Raw genomic sequence first — 22,545 nt, forward strand, 5'->3', positions numbered from 1 at the left:
GACTACTAATAGGTGGACATCTGTAGAACGAAGATTTAGAGGTAGCTGATATGGAGTTATAAGATTTGATAAATAGGGAGGGGCCAGGTTATGTAGGGATTTGTAGACAAGCAGGATAATTTTGTACTGGATGCGATATTTGACTGGGAGCCAATGCAGGTTGTAGAGAATAGGAGTGAAATACTACTTCAACAGTAGTGAAGGTGAAATAACCAGGAATAGATAGCTGTAAGTGCTCCAGTTTTTTTCAAGATAGAAGGGGTGGAAATGAGGATGGCTTCTGTTTTATCTTGATTTAGTTTAAGAAAGTTCTGCACCATCCACTTGTTAACTGCATTTAGACAGTTGACAAGATTGGACAGAGGGAGTGGGTGAGAGGGTTTGGTTTGAATGTAAATTTGGGTGTCATCTGCATAACAGTGAAAGTTGAGCCCATAATGCTGTATTATGTGGCCAAGATGGAGAATGTATATTACAAATAGTAAGGGTCCCAGGACAGAGCCCTGAGGGACACCATGAAGGAGGGGTGATTTAGGTGATCTAAAGTCTCCAATTGACACAAACTGTTCTCTCATGGTAAGATAAGATTTGAACCAGGCTAAAGAAGAACCAGTGATGCCAAGCAGAGTTTCTAAGTGGCTCAATAAAAGATTGTGACATACAGTGTCAAAAGCTGCTGTAAGGTTGAGGAGAACAAGTATACTGACATGGCCAGTGTTGGCAGCTAACAGCAAATCGTTGACAACCTTGACCAGGGCAGTCTCGGTGCTATGCATGGCCCTAAACCCAGACTGAAACTTCTCCCAAAGATCGTATTGGGCTAAATGCTCTTGGAGCTGATTGGCAACAATACGCTCTAGAACTTTTGCAATGAAGGGAAGATTGGAAATGGGGCGATAATTTTTAAAATCACCAATGGCAGCTCCAGGTTTTTTCAAGACAGGAGTGATGGCTGCTGTTTTGAGAGCCTGAGGGACTAAGCCAGTTGAAAGGGACAAATTTATTATCTTGACCAGCAGAAGGCAGAGAACTGGCAGGCAAATCTTAACCAAAGGGGTGGGCATAGGGTCAAGGAGGCAGGTGGTAGGCCTGGATTTAGATACTAAGCCGAGAACATACTGCTCATCGACTAATGAGAAAGCAGAGAAAGATCCAGCTGGTGGTGGACAAGGAGAGGGGACATCAGAAGGAGTGATGGGAGTGGATTTGATCTGCTTGTACCGTATATAGAGCTAATTTTGTTTTCAAAAAATTCAAGGAACTTACAACAAAGATCAGTGGAAGGAGTAAGAGGAAAGTTTTTAGCAGGCAGGCAGAAGTTTTTTTACAGTAGAAAAAAGGGCTCTAGGGTTTCCTTGGCCGTAGGTGTGAATGTGAATGGTTGTCTGTGTCTATGTGTCAGCCCTGCGATGACCTGGCGACTTGTCCAGGGTGTACCCCGCCTCTCGCCCATAGTCAGCTGGGATAGGCTCCAGCTTGCCCGCGACCCTGTAGGACAGGATAAGCAGCTACAGACAATGGATGGAATGGATGGATATCGTTACATACCTACAAGGCAAGGTCAGAAAGTAACCTTAAAAAAAAAAAAAAAAAACCACATACATTCACTGGACACTTTATTGGAAACACTCTACTTATACTGGGTAGAGTCTCCCTTTGTTCTCAAAACAGCCCCCAATTCTTCATGGCATGGATTCCACAAGATGTTGGAAACATTCCTTTGAGATTCTGAGCCATGCTTACATGATTGTACGACAACTCTGGTAGATTTTTCAGATGCACTTTCATGCTGTGAATCTGCTGTTCTACCACATCCTGAAGGTGTTCTATTGGATTCAGAGCCGGTGACTGAAAGACTCCTGAAGATCAAACTCCCTGTCGTCATGTTCATAAATCCAGATTGAGATGAATTTTGCCTTGTGACATGGCGAGTTATCATGCTGGAAGGAGGCATTAGGAGACGAGTAAATTGTGGCCATGAAGGGATGCACATGGTCAGCAACAATACTCACAGGCTGTGGCATTCAAGCAATGAATGATTGGTATCATCATTCAAATTATTTTTATGCCGTTTTGATTGGCTGAGCGAACTACAAATAATGGTCTGCTCATGCACATTACGGTGGAAAGCCATTTTGCTGCAAATAATGGTCAGCTCATATGCAGTCACTTCACACTTTTGTCAACGTGGCTCAATTTCTGTTATTTGACTAGTCACGCGAACTTCATAATCAGTATTTCAAAATAAAATTGAATGAATGATGAAAATTATTGAACTCTTTTCACAAAATATCATGATGTGTCTCGCAAGCAATTATTTGCCTCTGTCTTTGGCATAGACAGTTAATTGCTTGCTCGCCCTATTTTGTTCAACCTCGTCCAATAATTGCTTATTAAGAGGCTCAAAGTGTGCCAAGAAAACATTCCTCACGCATTACACCACCTCCACCAGCCTGGATTATTGACGCAAGGCAGATTGGGTCCAAGGATTCATGCTGGCGCCAAATTCTGACCACAGCATCAGTGCACCTCAACAGGAATCGAGATTTTTCAAACCCAGATACATTTTTCCAATCTTCAACTGTCCAGTTTTGGTGGTCCTCTGCTCACTGCAGCCACAGCTTTCTCTTCTTGGCTGACAAAAATAGAACCTGGCATAGTCTTCCACTGTTGTAGCCCATCCGCCTCAAGGTTTGACGTGTGCATTCTGATATGCTCTTCTGCTCACCACAATTGTACACAATGCTTACAAAGTGTGTACAAAGTTATTGTAGTCTTAGTCAGCTTGAACCAGTCTGAAAATTCTCCAACAATCATGAAGAGTTTCCCTGTCCTGATGGTTGAAGTGACTATTACCTGAAGCTGCTGGTCCATATCTGCATGATTTTATACAATGCACCACTGCCAAACGATTGGCTGATTAGAAAGTTGTACGTGTAGGTGTTCCTAATAAAGTTTTCTGAAAGTAGAGACATCAAAGTACATTACTGGAAGAGAACTTCAGTTTTAATCAAAACATTTTTTGTAATTTTTGTCTGTTTTTCAGAATTCAGACAGCTTCATGAGGTGGAAGCTTGAAGCTGGTGTCCTATGTTTAGACTTACAGTAATGGTGCATTTGTTGCTGGTATCAGTTACTTTAATAAGACCCAGCTTTCTTCACAGTAAAAGAGAAGCTACTAAACACAACACCCACAGAATCACTTCCTAAAGAGACTATGCACAAGAGTTTATACTCTTATTGCTCATTAGCAGACGCTCCTGACACGGTAAGTGGATACTTTTTTTTTTAAAGAAAATGGAACAAATGACAAAGAACAAGCATTGAAGACAAACTTGTTGGCACAAGATGATAACTGCTTCTGATGACCTTCAATACCGCTTTGGTTTAAACTTATTTTGTGTATCAAAATGTACATGTTCAACTTTAAAGCATCTGCTTTCTCCTTTTCACTCTTTCATACCAGAGCATTTTTTAACATAGTTACTGGGAGACCAAATGGTCTCCCAGTGGCCAGATTTGGTCTCCTAGTCAATGCCAAACCAGCTTCACTGGGAGACCAAATTTTAAACCAAGTTATGTCTTGTCTTATTTGGTTCAATCAGTTGCAATTAATTAACCAAGTACCATGTAAGTATACACTTAACAAGGAAAACTTGGCACTGCATTAACTATGTTGATATTATGCTGGCTGAAACGAGGATTCGTAATGCGGCAACTTGCATCACAGAATATGCCGCAGCGGTGCAGCCGCATGGACTCTGGGGCCTGTGACTGTATTGCCCAGACCAGTTGGTCTCCTAGTGGAAAATCCTTAAAAAATGCTCTGTTTTATACTGTATATATATATCTCTGCATCTGGGTCATTCCTACAATTCGGGGCCATTTCAGTGTTGTGAATTTATCATTTCATCTGAAGGAGGGCTTATAAGGAGGGCTACAAGAAAATAATATTGGTCGAGCTCAGGATATTGAATTATAATAATTTTGACCAAATTCTTGGCATACAAATATGGGCCAAATGTCCACCCGGTTACGGGACACTTTTGGCCCTTTTCCACTACCCTTTTTCAGCTCACTTCAGCTCGCTTCAGCTCACTTCAGCCCGACACGGCTCGCGTTTCGACTACCAAAAAACAGCACGACTCAGCTCGCTTCAGCCCTGCTTAGCCCCCAAAACTCGCACCGTTCTGGAGTGGGGCTGAAGCGAGCCAAAGCGAGCTGAGTGAGGCTAGGGGCGTGAGCAGACACTCCCCTGTGCACTGATTGGTGAGGAGGAGTGTCCTCACATGCCCACACACGCCCCGCGAGCACGCTGGGATCTGTAAACACCGTAAACCCGGAAGAAGAAGAATTACGAATTACGAGAATTTCTGAAGCCTTATGCGCCTCGCCTCATCTATACGCTCTTGCCAGTATCTGTTGGCGTTGTCGGTGACAACAAGCCACAGCACCAAGACCAGCAACACTAACGACTCCATGTCCTCCATGTTTATTGTTTACTATTCGGGTCGTGAGACTACCGCTTAAAAGCTCACTGATGTCACTGTTTGCGCTGCTTAACGACATCACGTGACGTCCACCCACTTTCGCTAACTCCACCCAATGTGTCCACCCACTTCCAGCCAGCACGGTTCAGCGCGGTTGTAGTCGAAATGCAACTCCAACAGCCCCGCTCAGCCCGACTCAGCACGGCACGGCTCAGCCGCGTTTGTAGTGGAAAAGCGGCATTTCATCTTTATTAATAGGTGTTCTGAATACACAGTCATTGTGATATTTACATTTTCTAAGATCAAGAATGTCCCTTATTTGCTCAGTAAAAGTATTTTAAAAAATATTCATAAATGAGCATTATCTTGAAAAAAAGTCATGCTCCGTTGTTAGGCAAAATGTAGTTTCAACACATTTCTTTTGCAATAAAAAGAAAATTCAATGGAATTGTGCCCCATTTTTGAGTGACTTGAGTTTTTCAACTGACTCAATCTGTTCGTAACCACAAAGTCAAGCAAAACATCATTCATTCATTCATTCATTCATTATCTCAAGCCGCTTTATCCTGTTCTACAGGGTCGCAGGCAAGCTGGAGCCTATCCCAGCTGACTACGGGCGAAAGGCGGGGTACACCCTGGACAAGTCGCCAGGTCATCACAGGGCTGACACATAGACACAGACAACCATTCACACTCACATTCACACCTACGGTCAATTTAGAGTCACCAGTTAACCTAACCTGCATGTCTTTGGACTGTGGGGGAAACTGGAGCACCCGGAGGAAACCCACGCGGACACAGGGAGAACATGCAAACTCCGCACAGAAAGGCCCTCGCCGGCCCCGGGGCTCGAGCCCAGGACCTTCTTGCTGTGAGGCGACAGCGCTAACCACTACACCACCGTGCCGCCCAAACATCATTCAATTTTATTTAATTAATATAAAAAACACAGGGGTAACAGGGTGGACACGGGGTAACAGGGTGGACATTACAAGAGAGTATAAAAATGCATTTCATTTTAAAAAGGCAATTCAGTTAGTTTGTCACACCACACCATAATGCACACCCAACAGAAACATTAGAAACACTGACGAACACACTTCTTTCAAACTGCGCATGTGGTTTTTGACTCCGCTTCTTAGAAAAACCTAAAGTTGCCTGTGTGGCCCTAAACGTCCTGCATTTCTTTATAAGTTTTCCAATTGTAATTTTTGCAATCATTTGTCTCTCCCGTTCCTTCTTAGTGCGTTTGCATTTACTTCTGATGTCTTCAATTACTGATTCTTGCAACAACAACCTTCTCCTTATGGTGTTGCTAAGGGTTTGATGGCTGAGCAATGCATTCACTGTAGAACGTGGTGATTTCTTCTCCCCTGCCATGCGCTGGCACCTCTTCTTGTACTTTTCTTTCTCTTTTCCCTCTTCAATAAGGCCTTTAATTGTTCAATTTCATTCTGTAGCCACCTTCTGCTGTCTGGCATTCCTCTGCCCAACAACATATTGCCTAAAACACAAGAATGCTGTTACAATTTACAATAACTCAAGTGGGTACATGTTCTGTATACAACAATACTAGGATAGAAGGTCATTAGTCACATTAAAGTAAGTTGTTCTTATAGCATCCATTTGTTAGGCAACATACACGCGCGCACACAGTAAGCGCAAAACCAACAGATAATTCAACTTCAAATTTTACCCATCTAATTATTAAACTGTCAACTTTCTTCTAACCTGGAGGGCCCTGGTTGGGGGGCATTTTCTGGCTCTGGAGGACTTTGTGGACTTGAAGGAGTTGTTAACTGAAAGATGGTCCTGGATCTTACACTTTCCCTCTGCTTTCTCTTCATTTCTCGCCATTTCTTTCTCTGTGCTCTCTTTCACTGAGGTCTGACACTTTCCTATTTCTTCCTTCCTCTGTGTCCCTTCTCCACCTCTCTCTCTCATTTAGGCATTTTGCCCGTTTTTCAGGGTCTGCATCACGCCGTGCCCTGTAGCGCCGTTGCTTTTCTGCAGCAGACAGCGGTGTCATTCACTGACAAAAACATGCATGCTGTTTTAATCAGCCATTTTGAAAGTATGTAAAAAAAACCAAACGTATAATAAATTATAGGAAGAAAGAAAAAATACCAATAAATGCTGAAAATATTTATTCTTTTGCCTTCTTAAGTCCACCCTGTTATTATGAGTCCTCCCTGTTACTGTGCAAAATGGTAACAGGGTGGACATTTTTGGCTAAAGTTAGCCATTACTACTCATGGGATGAGCAGCATGCTAGTACTTGGTGACCACAGAGGAAGATTTATAACATTTACTAACCATATTTTAAAATTTGCAAAAAATTATCAGTTTCAACAATAAAATAGCGTAACAGAGTGGACGAGTTATGCTTTGCCGCATCAGCGAGCCATTTAAAAAGGCTGAAAAAGAGTAGATTGAAGAGTGATACTTACTCTGCTTCTTGTAGAAGATTCCCCTCCAAAAATCTCGGCGACTTCCTGGGGATCATGTGACTAGAGGAATAGTCAGTGGGTGTATTTAAAGGGATATCCATCAGAGTAACGGGGGGGCAGTCAACACACGGATATAAATAATTTTGACGTTTTAAAGCATTAAAAATCTATTAACATGTATTCATAAATTTGACAAATCAGATTAGACAATCATGAAAAATTTAGAATTTTAGTTTTTATTGCGGCGGCACGGTGGTGTAGTGGTTAGCGCTGTCGCCTCACAGCAAGAAGGTCCGGGTTCGAGCCCCGTGGCCGGCGAGGGCCTTGCTGTGTGGAGTTTGCATGTTCTCCCCGTGTCCGCGTGGGTTTCCTCCGGGTGCTCCGGTTTCCCCCACAGTCCAAAGACATGCAGGTTAGGTTAACTGGTGACTCTAAATTGACCGTAGGTGTGAATGTGAGTGTGAATGGTTGTCTGTGTCTATGTGTCAGCCCTGTGATGACCTGGCGACTTGTCCAGGGTGTACCCCGCCTTTCGCCCATAGTCAGCTGGGATAGGCTCCAGCTTGCCTGCGACCCTGTAGAACAGGATAAAGCGGCTAGAGACAATGAGATGAGTTTTTATTGCTTATAACTGTAACTGTAGTTAAGCAAACATGCATGGGGACACATGAATTTGGCCTATTTGCTATAAAATCAGACACATTTTTAATTAATTCATCCTTTTTACATATTGTGTTTTATGATAGAAGGGGGCTTACCATTTAAAATGTGATTTTTTTTTTTTAAATAAAGATTAGAATATTTTTAAACAAAATGTACCATATAATGTCATGGGGACTCAAATGGCACCGAATGGTAGGAACGACCCATCTGTAATTATTGACAAAAATAAGTAAATATTTATTACATATAACATTACTAGAGATGTTTGAATGGGACAGGTTTTGCACTTTTTTTTTTTGAACAGGTCTGTTCTGAAATTAGTAAGCACTTTCAAAATGTGCGCTGTGTGGAAAAAAAAACAAAACACCTGCTAAAGAATATGCAAATCAATTTTCACTAGTTCTTAAATCTAGAAGTTGCTGCCTCTGTTGGATATTTAAGTACGAAGGACTTTTGTCATGTACAGCGCCGCCTCTGGAGTGCTCACTGGCTTCCAGTAAGCTACAGAATTGACTTTAAAGCACTGCTGCTGGTGTACAAATCTCTAAATGGTACAGGGCCCAATTACCTCTCTGATATGTTGCAGCGGCCTAACCCAATCAGATCTACCAGATCGCAGCAGAAAAATTTACTGGTAAAACCTGTTATTAAAACAAAGTGTGGTGAAGCAGCTTTTAGCTACTATGCAGTACAGCTATGGAACCATCTCCCAGAGGACATCAAAAATGCTCCTGCTGTTGGCAGCTTCAAATCTAGGTTAAAGACCAAGCTGTTCTCAGATGCTTTCTGCTAACTGATAAGTATCATCTTTACATGTTTTAAACTTTACTTAACTTTTATTCTGCTGTTTTTTACTGAACTTTTACTTCATTTTATTATTTTATTTCTACTATTGTTTACAACCCCGATTCCAAAAAAGTTGGGACAAAGTACAAATTGCAAATAAAAACAGAATGCAATAATTTACAAATCTCAAAAACTGATATTATATTCACAATAGAACATAGACAACATATCAAATGTCGAAAGTGAGACATTTTGAAATTTCATGCCAAATATTGGCTCATTTGAAATTTCATGACAGCAACACATCTCAAAAAAGTTGGGACAGGGGCAATAAGAGGCTGGAAAAGTTAAAGTTACAAGCAAGGAACAGCTGGAGGACCAAATTGCAACTCATTAGGTCAATTGGCAATAGGTCATTAACATGACTGGGTATAAAAAGAGCATCTTGGAGTGTCAGCGGCTCTCAGAAGTAAAGATGGGAAGAGGATCACCAATCCCCCTAATTCTGCGCCGACAAATAGTGGAGCAATATCAGAAAGGAGTTCGACAGTGTAAAATTGCAAAGAGTTTGAACATATCATCTACAGTGCATAATATCATCAAAAGATTCAGAGAATCTGGAAGAATCTCTGTGCGTAAGGGTCAAGGCCGGAAAACCATACTGGGTGCCCGTGATCTTCGGGCCCTTAGACGGCACTGCATCACATACAGGCATGCTTCTGTATTGGAAATCACAAAATGGGCTCAGGAATATTTCCAGAGAACATTATCTGTGAACACAATTCACCGTGCCATCCGCCGTTGCCAGCTAAAACTCTATAGTTCAAAGAAGAAGCCGTATCTAAACACGATCCAGAAGCGCAGACGTCTTCTCTGGGCCAAGGCTCATTTAAAATGGACTGTGGCAAAGTGGAAAACTGTTCTGTGGTCAGACGAATCAAAATTTGAAGTTCTTTATGGAAATCAGGGACTCCGTGTCATTCGGACTAAAGAGGAGAAGGACGACCCAAGTTGTTATCAGCGCTCAGTTCAGAAGCCTGCATCTCTGATGGTATGGGGTTGCATTAGTGCGTGTGGCATGGGCAGCTTGCACATCTGGAAAGACACCATCAATGCTGAAAGGTATATCCAGGTTCTAGAGCAACATATGCTCCCATCCAGACGACGTCTCTTTCAGGGAAGACCTTGCATTTTCCAATATGACAATGCCAAACCACATACTGCATCAATTACAACATCATGGCTGCGTAGAAGAAGGGTCCGGGTACTGAACTGGCCAGCCTGCAGTCCAGATCTTTCACCCATAGAAAACATTTGGCGCATCATAAAACGGAAGATACGACAAAAAAGACCTAAGACAGTTGAGCAACTAGAATCCTACATTAGACAAGAATGGGTTAACATTCCTATCCCTAAACTTGAGCAACTTGTCTCCTCAGTCCCCAGACGTTTACAGACTGTTGTAAAGAGAAAAGGGGATGTCTCACAGTGGTAAACATGGCCTTGTCCCAACTTTTTTGAGATGTGTTGTTGTCATGAAATTTAAAATCACCTAATTTTTCTCTTTAAATGATACATTTTCTCAGTTTAAACATTTGATATGTCATCTATGTTCTATTCTGAATAAAATATGGAATTTTGAAACTTCCACATCATTGCGTTCCGTTTTTATTTACAATTTGTACTTTGTCCCAACTTTTTTGGAATCGGGGTTGTAATTCTTTTTTTTTCTCTCTTCTTCCCCCTTTATTTTATGTAATTTTATTTTCTATTGTTTACTGTTTTGCTTTTACCTCTGTAAAGCACATTGAACTGCCACTGTGTATGAAATGCGCTATATAAATAAACTTGCCTTGCCATAAAGTATCGGTTTCATTTTGAAAAGTGGTCAAAAACCACACTACTTATGCTCTTCCAATAACTTGTGCACTAACCTTGCTTACATGTGATAACGTAGTGAATATAAAAAGGTTATGTTGAAACTATCAGATCCCATCATTTCATCTTCTCTGGAAAAAAGAAGCCACTACATGTAAAAACTGCAGATAATAATTTTATACAGTAGCTTAAACATTTTTCTTTGTTTTTTTTTTTTAATCTAGAATGCTGGTGCACCCTTGCTCTGGTGTGTGAAATGGCAGTCTGTTTCCAGGCCTCTCAGTTTAACATTTCTTCTTGCTTGTGTCAGACAGTCATCACATATCTAGTCCTGCCCATTCTCTACAGTGTCATGTTCCTCATAGGGCTGTCTGGTAATGTCCTGTCTCTTTGGGTATTCATGGCAAAGATCTCCACTAAAACCCCCACCCACATCTACCTCATCAACCTGGGAATCTCCAATCTGATACTGTGCTTCATTATGCCTTTTAACGCAGCCTACTACGTTCTTAGTACCAGCTGGCCTGCATCCGGTCTGACGTGTCAATTGGCCATAAATGTCCTGACCCCAGTTCTCCACACTAACATTGGAGGAGGCGTGCTCATTCTCACTTGGCTGGCACTAAGTCGCTTTGCTACGATTATTCAGCACAACTACGGCAATCGCCCAAGCAGGTGCACCAAAGTCCTGCCCAGGATCATCTTTCGCAGACTGCAGCAAACTCCATTCGCACTGGCAATGTGTGCAGGAACTTGGGCCTTTGTGGCGATGATCATCATTCCCACAGTGGTACTTTACGCTACAATGGAGACAGATAGGGTGGACAATAACAGCACACAGGCATGTTACAGTGTGGCAGTGGAGGTTGGTGGCTCCAGCTCTCAAGCATCTGCCATTGTAGGAAGCACCCTTTTCTTTCTCTGCCTGGTTTTAGTGTTGAGTGCCTACATAACGGTGATCAGGCACATCAACAGGACAAAAATAAATAAAATCATCCCTGACCGACAGGGGGTCTATTCAAAAGTATGCCGCAACATTTTGGTCATTCAGATTGTGCTGGTCATTTGTCTCCTACCACACCACATTTATAAAGTTATTTTCATTGCCATGGCACAGTATGAAGATTTCACGCATGGAATATTAAGGTCCCCGTCAGCAGAAGAATGCCATCCATTTTCCATATATGTAGAGGTTAAGAATGGTCTCCTCTGTCTGGCAGTTCTACGTTGCAGCACAGACCCCATCATCTACTTCCTGCTGGACAAGACTTTTAAAAAGTATGCATGGAATTTGTTTCGAGAAATCTTCCGCACAAAAGAGAGCCAATCATCCAGGAGTACATATGAATGTGGACAACTTAATTCATTGGGACAGTAGAACTTTAAAAGGTGCTTTGAAACACAAGGCACCTTCACATTCAAAGGCCTCAAAGACTGAACAAACTTCTCACCATGCATTCAATCATGAGGTGGCGTGTAGTGCTTGAAAAACACCAACATGTTGGAAATTTATAATGGAAACGCATCACATTGTACTGCAAAGGAAAACTTACCTGAAGGAAACTACGTTCATAAGCATGCAAATAAAAAGACATTCAAGCCAAACCCTTTTAAAGACCTGGAACTGCAATGTGTGCAGTAAAAAACACACGTGTGTGTGTGTGTGTGTGAGAGAGAGATATACACACACTGTATGTATGTATGTATGTATGTATTATATATAAAAATCGCACGCACGCGCACACCCCCCAATCAGCCGTCACATTGAAAACACTGACAGGTAAAGTGAATTACATTGATTATGTTGTTACAATGGCACCGGTCAAGGGGTCGGATATATTAGGCAGTAAATGAACAGTCAGTTCTCGACTTATCAAAAATCAGTTCTTCGGCAAGGGGCAAACACAAAGGGTACAATGAAAATATTTTTAAGAATGATTGCTCTTTTTAAATTGAATGTAATGAAACATCAAATCCATAAATATGATATTTGCCAGCTGGGAGGTCCGTATGGTGAAGTACTGTGACCGAGGTCTTGAAAGTACTGGGCGAGGCCCTCTGGGCCAAGGTCAGTATTCAAGGCTGAGGTCACGGTATTTCACCATACGGACCGACCTTAAAGTGCCATTCCACCATTGGATGTATTTTTTTGGCATAAAATACAATATATTTTATGACAACATGACTAGACAGAGAAATCTTTTAGCTTCAAAATGATATATCAAACATAATTTTTTGACAACGACAAGTATATTAATTTTGCGACCAAAGTCACCTACCCTTTTAATTTCCGCGCGGTAGTGAAACATGATGTCATCGGCAGGTTCCCCTTCTTGTGTACCATGTCACGTGTGACGTGGCACAGATTATCAGCAATGGCGGATAGAACGCGATTGTCAGCTTCGGAAAAGAAGCGAAGGAAAATAGCAAGCGATGCCCAAAGGAGACGGTCGATGGTGAATATCGGCACAGCAATCGACAAGTGGAAATCGCGTTCTATCCGCCATTGCTGATAATCTGTGCCACATCACACGTGACGTGGTACACAAGAAGGGGAACCTGCCGATGACATCACGTTTCACTACCGCACGGAAATTAAAAGGGTAGGTGACTTTGGTCGCAAAATTAATATACTTGTCGTTGTCAAAAAATTATGTTTGATATATCATTTTGAAGCTAAAAGATTTCTCTGTCTAGTCATGTTGTCATGAAATATATTGTATTTTATGCCAAAGAATACATCCAATGGTGGAATGGCACTTTAAGCTGGTAAATAATATATTTATTTTTTTCTTTACCAAATTCTAACAGAAAACGAGAGTGCCCGAAAAGGAAAACCGAGCCGAGCCGCCATTTTGAATCCTCATTCACGGCTGTAATGCAAATGGCTTCCTCCTCGGTATACAAGTGCACTTCCATGGCAGGAAAAAAAAACACCTAAATTTTGCTGCCTATGTAGTCCCCATTTATACAAAATTGAGTCATTCAGGATTCAGCCATGTTTTTGCTCGGTGTTAGCAGCAGTTACAGGTTTTTAGCTTTCTCCTGAAATGTTTTCTTTTATTTCTTCTTCCTCAGGGTAGTAAAACTCGCTTTTGCTGTGAACACTGTCGTTATTGCTATCCATGCTGTAAAATTAATACTATTCTCCTGAGGAATGCTGGCAAAAATTTATAAGATTTTTGATAAAAATCTTATAAAAAAAAAAAAGATAAATGTTGACAAAAATTGCTACTATGTTTGTTGTTGTTGTGAACGAGCGAGTCGCCAGAGGTCCGTAACTGGGGTCTGTAACTGGGGTCCGTATTGTAGGATACGGACCCGCTCACCAGCCAATCAGAGCGCAGGATTTGATGGAAACCGGACCACGAAAAAAATAAAATCTCTTCTTCTACAGACTTATGATAAAAGGAAATCTGCTCACATTACACATAGCACTTCGTACATGCACTTTTTCCTTTTAGCACAAGTACAAAGTGATGCATTTAATACTGTGGCGGGGGAGAAGAAAAAAAATTGAGATCTGTTGATTATTCTTTTGCAGCAACTGCTGGGTTGCACTAGCAACCTCTCCTCTTGTTCATTTCTTTAACTCCCTTCCCATTAGTCATTAAAAGTATAATTAGCAATGTAATACCAATCGTTTTCCCAACTGCTCCATCCGATTAAGGAATAGAGGAAAAGCCAGGCTGCCTTGGCTGGAGCCAATCCCAGCCTCATCCAAAACCGGCACTCCAAATAGGGCTGATAATGCAGCTGGACACGGGAATTGTCGCAGATCACTCGAATAATAGCTTGCCTCCTGCACATGTAGGCAGCTGTAGCATTATAAAATGCAGAATGTCTTTCATAATGACAGGAGGTGCAATTCACATAAGAACATTTATATCTTGTATACAGATATGTACAGTGTTTATATGGTATCTAGAATTTTTATATAACCTAATACACACACACAAACAATATTCCGATTTATTTTTGATACAATTTATAAACTTGTTTGTTTTACCTACCTTTTTTGGTTTATATTTGCAAATACAGTTTGAAGACATTGTGTGTGTGTAAATTAGAAGTGTGCTGGAATTATGTTTTAAAAAAAGTGTCTAAATACTTATTTACCCTCTCTATAAGCAGTAACAGTGTTATGTGAACATTATGTACTTTTTTTTTTGTCAGAATAAAAAGGTACGTCTACATGGAAAAAAAAGTGTGAACCTAGTCTGAGAAGTTTACCAGTGGCTGGCATGACGGTGCAGGGTGAATGGTATGATTTTGCATGTGGCTTGTTTACTATGTCAGACTCTTCCTGCACCATCAGCGTAGCCGATGTAGTATTGTATACAGGCTTGTGTGTCTGTGAGAATGTGTGAATCTAATGTACATTTTAGTGCATTTAAGGTATGTGGGCCAAATTCCTGCAGGTAATCAGTACCAGTCAGAAGTTTGGACACACCTTGCTGTTTCTCTTTACTTCGTTGAGCGGTTCTTGACATAATATGGATTACTACCATTGTGGAACAGAGCTATTTACTGTATTATTTCCTGTTTGATCTCATACATTAAGAAAGCAAAAAATTGCACTAATCAACTTTTGACGAGGCAGACCTGTTAAGCCTAGGTCACAACCGGACGTACGATTTTTTTGGCCATGCGATTTTCGGTGTTTCCCCAAATCGCTGCGTTTTTTTTTTGCTCGTGGAGAAAGACGCACGTTGGCCGTAAGTTTGTCTTGCAACCTGAAAAAAACGTAAGCGCCCGTAGAGTTTGTTTGACATGACAAAGAACCTCTGCGGCCGGTCTGCGGCCAGTCTACGGCTCGAAAATCAGCACGTCACACGCGTGCCCTCCGTGCGTTTCTTGCACGTAGACCGGCCGTAGGAGCACGTACGGCCGGTTGTGACTGAGGCTTTAATTGAAAAGCATTCCAGGTGACCACCTCATGAAGCTGGTTAAGATAATGCCAATAGCATGCAAAGTGTCAAGGTAAACAGTGGCTACTTTAAGAATCTAAAAAGGAGTAAAACTTTTTTCTTTTTCAAAAAACAAACACTTTTGCTCACCACATAATTCCATACATTATTTCATAGTTTTGAGGCCTTCCGTATTGTTCTTCAGTGTATCGTCAAAATTCAGAAAAAGGTATGAATGAGGTGGTGTATCCAAACGTTTGACTGGTAACTGTACCTTTACATCTCATCTCACCTAACATAAAGGTCTTGTACGTAAATCAGATTTAAAATAATTTTTTTTTTTTTTTAAAACCCACCAAACACCACTTTGCATGCAGAACTCCCAAAGGCTATTAAATCTGATTTCCAGTATAAGACTAAAATACAAAAAATAAATACAGCAACATTTTTGTTCTTCCAAGTAAGAGAGTAATGTAATAACAGAATAATATGCTTTTTCAAACATCACTGTCGTGTACGTTTTTATCCCCAGGTTACCCTAGTACTTCTCTGAAAAGGGACATGAAACAAAATAGTAAGGACTAAACTAACGAGAATCAAAATGTTCATCAGCTCGGTCATCTCACACATCCACAAAGTAGAACCAACAGTGTGGGTCTAAGAAAGGAAGTGTGCATGAAACCCAGAGAAAAAGAACATACAAATTTGTATACTGGAGCTTTGTGAAACTTGGCAGAGAATGATTTTTCAGAAAGGCAACACTGAACCTACCTTTACATCTCGATGAATGATGTTGTTGTCATGGCAGTACCGCAGCGCTTCAAGGATCTGTCTCATGTAATGACTAAAAAAGCAGAAGTAGTAAGAAGGAAAAGGAGAGAAACCAAGCACTCAGTATAACTGTGTACAAAAGCTTCTTGAGTGTAAAACAGGTTTGTAAAGTTTTATACAGGTTTGTGCTGGAGGAGAACCAGGTGGGTCTATTTCCAGGTCAGAATGTCAGAGCTTCATTCTCACTGTGGGTTTATGGGTTTCAGATACAGGCCACAGGTCTGTATGAGCTTTAGAAGAATTTTGACAGATCACAGTAAGAGCGTCTACAAACCCATATCATTCTCCATTATCAGTAGTAATGTTTTTGATTTAAAGGACATGGGACATGAAACATAAATGCACGCTATATCAGTTTCTTTCCATTAAAAATATGAATTACCGTATTTTCTGGACTATAGAGCGCACCTGTATATAAGCCGCATCCGCTCTATTTTTTTAAAAAAATTAAAAAGATATACAAGCCGCACCGGGCTATAAGCCGCAGATATCCATGTTGAAAAATTAGATATTTACTGCATGTACAGAACGATTTTGTACTGTAAATGTACATGTATGTACCTGAACAGATTCTTTCCGAACAGTGCCTTTTAACACGGCAGCAACTTTGCTGATTAAAACGGAACAGAACCAAGAGAAAATAACCAGTATTTATTTACCTTCATTTCTCCTGTGTTTGAAACCACAAGTCACTTTAATCATCTTCGCTGGATTTGAAAATAATTACCAGTTAGTAATTTGTCGTGCGTGTTCTATCTGCTAAAGATCTGCTAATTCTTCTTTGCATTGATTTTTCGTCTATCTTATTTTTGATTCTACTTCCGGTTAGAGCGCCCCTAGCGGTGGAAGAAAAATCCACAGAATAGCCGCACCTTTGTATAAGCCGCATGGTTCAAAACCTAGGAAAAAAGTAGCGGCTTATAGTCCAGAAAATACGGTAATTGCATCAACACATACAAAATCATCTATTAAATTCAGCAAAATCGTTATATTCGTGATGATTATATGGCATTTCTGCTCGAGCTCCGATATGCATATTTTACAACTGGAAGAGCAGCTGTCACGTGATCATACGTCACAAAAACTTTCGGGCACAGCACAAGCGGGTAGATGAATATGGAGAAGTGAATGACAAGAAAATTGTTTTTATAGTCTTTAACGTACATTGGACATCATGGTGTATTGTGCTGCTTATGGTTGCAATAATTCCAATGGGAAATGCCCTGGAGTAAGTTTTTTTGCATTCCCCAAGGACCCGAAGCTGAGGAAAGTGTGGGCTCACTACTGCCGTAGAAAAAACTTTGCACCTACTGTTTCCCACAAACTGTGTTCGGACCATTTCACTGAGGATTCTTTCAACATTAATACTCAGGTACTGAGCGATATTAATTGCCAAGCCAAATTTAAGAGGCCGTATAGCCGGGTTCACGGAGGCAGTGATAGCGCCATAATATACAGGGCCTAACATTCCAAAAACTGTAGAGACAGTCAAGAAATCCTGTAACATTAATGGACATTTAAATAGGAACAGTCCACCGTACTTCCATAATGAAATATGCTCTTATCTGAATTGAGACGAGCTGATCCGTACCTCTCTGAGCTTTGCACGACCTCCCAGTCAGTCAGACGCGCTGTCACTCCTGTTAGCAATGTAGCTAGGCTCAGTATGGCCAATGGTATTTTTTGGGGCTGTAGTTAGATGCGACCAAACTCTTCCGCGTTTTTCCTGTTTACATAGGTTTATATGACCAGTGATATGAAACAAAGTTCAGTTACACAAATTGAAACGCAGCGATTTTCTATGCTATGGAAAGTCCGCACTATAATGACAGGCGTACTAACACCTTCTGCGTGCTTCGACAGCGCATTGATACCTTCACTCGGAGTTGTAACATTATTTTTTTTAGACAGGGCGGACGGACCAGGGCATTCGCCCGCCTGGCCGTGCCCGACGAGGAGCGCTCTTGGCCGGCTTGGGAGGCAGACGGCAGCCCCTCCTGGAAGTGTGGTTTTACCATGGGCCTCATGCGGAAAAATGCCGAGGTGCATTCGCTAAGCGACTGAAAGCCGAGGTAAGGATTAGTATTATAATTTTGGGTGTATCAATTATTGATTATCATAATTCTGACTCGTTTCACCATTTTGAATGTTTTCATCTCGGACTCTGGAAGCATTGTATCTCAATCAATCTCGAAAAATATCAACCAAAAAAAAAAAACTAGCTTGCAACGGACTTTAGCTAGATCTATGATGAACTTTCAATGTATGATACAAAAATAATACTTCTTTCAACAGATCATTAGCCTTTGAGCAGAATTGTTTTTAACTTACCAGGAAGTGTTATCGAGCCGACCGCTTTCAGTTTCATGGGGACTGAATGAACTCTCACTCTCAGAATCATCTGACCCGTCAGAGTAAAGACAAGATCTATGTTCATGTGAATTTCCAGCTATCGGTTCGAATTGATAGGGTCTAACTTCACATCTCTGTGAAACATCGGGAATGTCACTGTCGATGGTGTCCATTTCGGTAACCTGTTTACATTAGATTCCCAAGCGCTGGCTCCTTGAAAAGTTTTTGTGACGTCACGGGTCACGTGACCGCTTAGCTAATTAACGAATCATTGTTTTATGCTGATGTATAAAAAAGTTGAATAACGTGATGATTTTCACATTTTTGACGCCCTGCAGTGATTTAGATGGCATTTCTTATGTCCTTTATACATAATTATACCCAGAAAGAAATCCATGTCCCATGTCCTTTAAGTGGTAAATAGTAAAGGGAAGCAATAATCCAATCTAATTTAAGCAGCAGCCCAACAGGCCTGCTGGAGAGGTTGAGGAGATCAAAACACTTTCTTTGTAGTTTGAACGGTGCCCAATACATCAGTATAATGTGCAGTGCTTTGTGGGAAAACGGTCAGCAAGGTGCTGCATAATTACTCTGGTACAGTGCCAAAGTTCACCTGTAGTTTCCAAGTCACACTTCTTTCCAGGAGTGATTTCAAAAGAAACCAGTGATCCGAAGAGCTACTTGATTTACAATGTAGAATGAAGGTTTTTCATCAGCTTAGGTTAAGGGCACAGAAATGCTTACCTGGCTACAGCCTCACTGTAGACAAACCCAGCGTCTGCCCTTTTCACAATCTCAAAACAGAGGTCTGCTCCATCCATACTGAAATAGAGGAAGACAGAGAGAAGAATCGATTTATCATGACATAATTGAAATGTCTTGGGGGGGGGGGGGGGGGGGGGGGGATATTTTATATGTATACACACACACAAAACATATTAATGACCCATCATTCATTATCCAAAGAGAAAAACAGGACCAGTGGAAACTCTTCAGGATTCTGTAACACTGACTTGATTTCAGAGAACTCTTAAAACACACCAGAGCTCCAAAAACATCATTTTTGAATGTTAAATCCTGATTCTACAGATTTGCGCTTGGGTCAAGAATGTTAACAGTGCAAACTTCACTTTTGTTTTTGGTTTTTTTTGCAACAGAAACCTTCACCGGGCGGCACGGTGGTGTAGTGGTTAGCGCTGTCGCCTCACAGCAAGAAGGTCCGGGTTCGAGCCCCGTGGCCGGCGAGGGCCTTTCTGTGTGGAGTTTGCATGTTCTCCCCGTGTCCGCGTGGGTTTCCTCCGGGTGCTCCGGTTTCCCCCACAGTCCAAAGACATGCAGGTTAGGTTAACTGGTGACTCTAAATTGACCGTAGGTGTGAATGTGAGTGTGAATGGTTGTCTATGTCTATGTGTCAGCCCTGTGATGACCTGGCGACTTGTCCAGGGTGTACCCCGCCTTTCGCCCGTAGTCAGCTGGGATAGGCTCCAGCTTGCCTGCGACCCTGTAGAACAGGATAAAGTGGCTACAGATAACGAGATGAGATGAGAAACCTTCACCAAACTTCTATAAAAAACCCTCACATAGGAACCCAAGTGCTAAGTGAGGCTACATTCACATTACAAGCCTTAATGTTTCATTCTGATTTTTGCTCAGATTTGCCTGCCTTGATGGTTCACATTCATAATTACTAGTGACCTGTATCTAACTGTAACGTGAAAGCATCTGTCCTCTGAAACGGGACGCCTGCGCATATTGAGATGTTTTTGCACAAGTCATCTGTGTGTTATCAACAACAAATGTCATATTCCTGAGATGACTCAGTGTTAAAACCAACTCAATGGATGTGTTAGTAGCTAATGCATGCGTCACATTTTGCTGGGAAGGACAGCAAACAGTTCATCAGCTGCACATGATCAGGTTGAGAAGGTGAGGGGGGGAAAAAAAGCGCCAGATGGGTAGCTTTTGATGTTTCTGTATTTATTGGCGTTCTCCTCCATTGTTGGTTTGCCACGCTACTTGTGCCACTGATGAAGACAGCGCTCGGTGCATGCGTACAGGCAAAACACCATATGAATTCCAATCTGACTGTTCTCCATTTATGTCACATGGCGACAAATCAGATATGGATCCCATCTAGGACCATATTTGAAAGTGACTCAGATCTAATTTGATTTCTGCATCCACACAGCCCTGAAAATATCAGATTGTCACATTAAGGCAAAAAAAAAAAGTGATCCGAGTCACTTTATCCTTGCAATGTGAACATAGCCTAAGTGTACTAGCTGACACAACATCTGTGATAAATAAAATCGTTACGGTAAAATGGATGGTGCAGCAGGTAGCACTGCCACCTCAAAGCACCAGGTTCCTGAGTTAATCCTGAGCGCCAGTTGCTGTCTGTATGGAGTTTCACATGGTCCCCTATGTTCATATGGGTTTCCTTTGGTTTGCTCCCGCCTTCAAAAACATGCTGTTAGGACGACTGGCTTTACTAAATTATCCCAAGGTGTGAATGGGTGTATACTAGTGCAATGTGATTGACCTCCTGCCTAGTGTTCCTGAGATAAGCTTCGGATCCTGCACCACCCTGACCATGTTAAAGCTGACTGAATGAACGCTATGGGAAATCTGACAGGTTTGCCTACTCTTATAAACAGGTCTGACTATAGAAATGTAAACAGGGTCAGACGCTAAAAACTTACATCTACCTGTAACAAAAGTGAGCTTGGTTACTAGCAGTTAGCTGGAGGGATCTTCTGATGAGTAATGAAATCAGTGGCGGCTCATCAATACAGGGGGCTGCCCCCACCAAAAAAAAAACCTAGAGAAGGAAGTCTACGTAAACAAGTTAATCATAAATCATGCAAAATGATAATGAAATAAAAATTGTTTACTCGTACTCCCATCTGATAGCATGTCAGCATTCATTAAAAATAGGTTTCAAATAATATCTGCTGCATTTCTCTTAGGGGGTGGCACGGTGGTGTAGTGGTTAGCGCTGTCGCCTAACAGCAGGAAGGTCCGGGTTCGAGCCCCGTGGCCGGCAAGGGCCCTTCTGTGTGGAGTTTGCATGTTCTCCCCGTGTCCGCGTGGGTTTCCTCCGGGTGCTCCGGTCTCCCCCACAGTCCAAAGACATGCAGGTTAGGGTAACTGGTGACTCTAAATTGACCGTAGGTGTGAATGTGAGTGTGAATGGTTGTCTGCGTCTATGTGTCAGCCCTGTGATGACCTGGCGACTTGTCCAGGGTGTACCCCGCCTCTCGCCCGTAGTCAGCTGGGATAGGCTCCAGCTTGCCTGCGACCCTGTAGAACAGGATAAAGCGGCTACAGATAATGAGATGAGACTTCTCTTAGAAGAAGCCTTTGTCACATGCACACTCAAGCATAGTGAAATTCATCCTCTGCATTTAACCCATCTGAAGCAGTGAACACACGCATGCACACACACGAGTGAGCAATGAGCACACGCACATACTCAGAGCAGTGGGCAGCCATGCTACAGCACCAGGGGAGCATTTGGGGGTTACAACCCTGATTCCAAAAAAGTTGGGACAAAGTACAAATTGTAAATAAAAACGGAATGCAATGATGTGGAAGTTTCAAAATTCCATATTTTATTCAGAATAGAACATAGATGACATATCAAATGTTTAAACTGAGAAAATGTATCATTTAAAGAGAAAAATTAGGTGATTTTAAATTTCATGACAACAACACATCTCAAAAAAGTTGGGACAAGGCCATGTTTACCACAGTGAGACATCCCCTTTTCTCTTTACAACAGTCTGTAAACGTCTGGGGACTGAGGAGACAAGTTGCTCAAGTTTAGGGATAGGAATGTTAACCCATTCTTGTCTAATGTAGGATTCTAGTTGCTCAACTGTCTTAGGTCTTTTTTGTCGTATCTTCCGTTTTATGATGCGACAAATGTTTTCTATGGGTGAAAGATCTGGACTGCAGGCTGGCCAGTTCAGTACCCGGACCCTTCTTCTACGCTGCCATGATGCTGTAATTGATGCAGTATGTGGTTTGGCATTGTCATGTTGGAAAATGCAAGGTCTTCCCTGAAAGAGACGTCGTCTGGATGGGAGCATATGCTGCTCTAGAACCTGGATATACCTTTCAGCATTGATGGTGTCTTTCCAGATGTGTAAGCTGCCCATGCCACACGCACTAATGCAACCC

The 22,545-nt window shown here is 41.7% G+C and overlaps 2 protein-coding genes across 12 annotated transcripts in view; one reads left to right on the forward strand and one right to left on the reverse strand.

Moving 5' to 3' along the window:
* The window catches only part of caska (calcium/calmodulin-dependent serine protein kinase a), a 425,905-nt gene that overhangs the window by 103,587 nt on the left and 299,773 nt on the right, over positions 1–22,545 (reverse strand). For all 11 annotated transcript variants that reach the window (XM_060929833.1, XM_060929830.1, XM_060929834.1 and 8 more), the window contains exons 4-5: positions 19,105–19,182; positions 15,949–16,021 (exon numbers count right to left, since the gene is read on the reverse strand). In XM_060929833.1, coding sequence (XP_060785816.1) covers positions 15,949–16,021; positions 19,105–19,182 — 151 coding nt within the window. The remainder of the gene's footprint in view (positions 1–15,948; positions 16,022–19,104; positions 19,183–22,545) is intronic.
* LOC132891270 (probable G-protein coupled receptor 82) lies at positions 8,285–12,294 on the forward strand. Its single transcript, XM_060928762.1, has 2 exons — positions 8,285–8,359; positions 10,492–12,294. The coding sequence occupies exons 1-2, from the start codon at positions 8,287–8,289 to the stop codon at positions 11,643–11,645; spliced, it is 1,227 nt and encodes a 408-aa protein (XP_060784745.1). The 5' UTR covers positions 8,285–8,286; the 3' UTR covers positions 11,646–12,294.

This window comes from Neoarius graeffei, chromosome 9 (assembly GCF_027579695.1).
Source record: "Neoarius graeffei isolate fNeoGra1 chromosome 9, fNeoGra1.pri, whole genome shotgun sequence".
In the NCBI taxonomy this organism is placed as follows: Eukaryota; Metazoa; Chordata; class Actinopteri; order Siluriformes; family Ariidae; genus Neoarius; species Neoarius graeffei.

Bases quoted from the DNA above. Each gene is read 5' to 3' on its own strand.
- LOC132891270 (XM_060928762.1), top strand. From the start codon at position 8,287: ATGCAGTACAGCTATGGAACCATCTCCCAGAGGACATCAAAAATGCTC. The intron at 8,360-10,491 runs GTTAAAGACCAA...TTTTTAATCTAG, and splicing joins GTTGGCAGCTTCAAATCTAG to AATGCTGGTGCACCCTTGCT.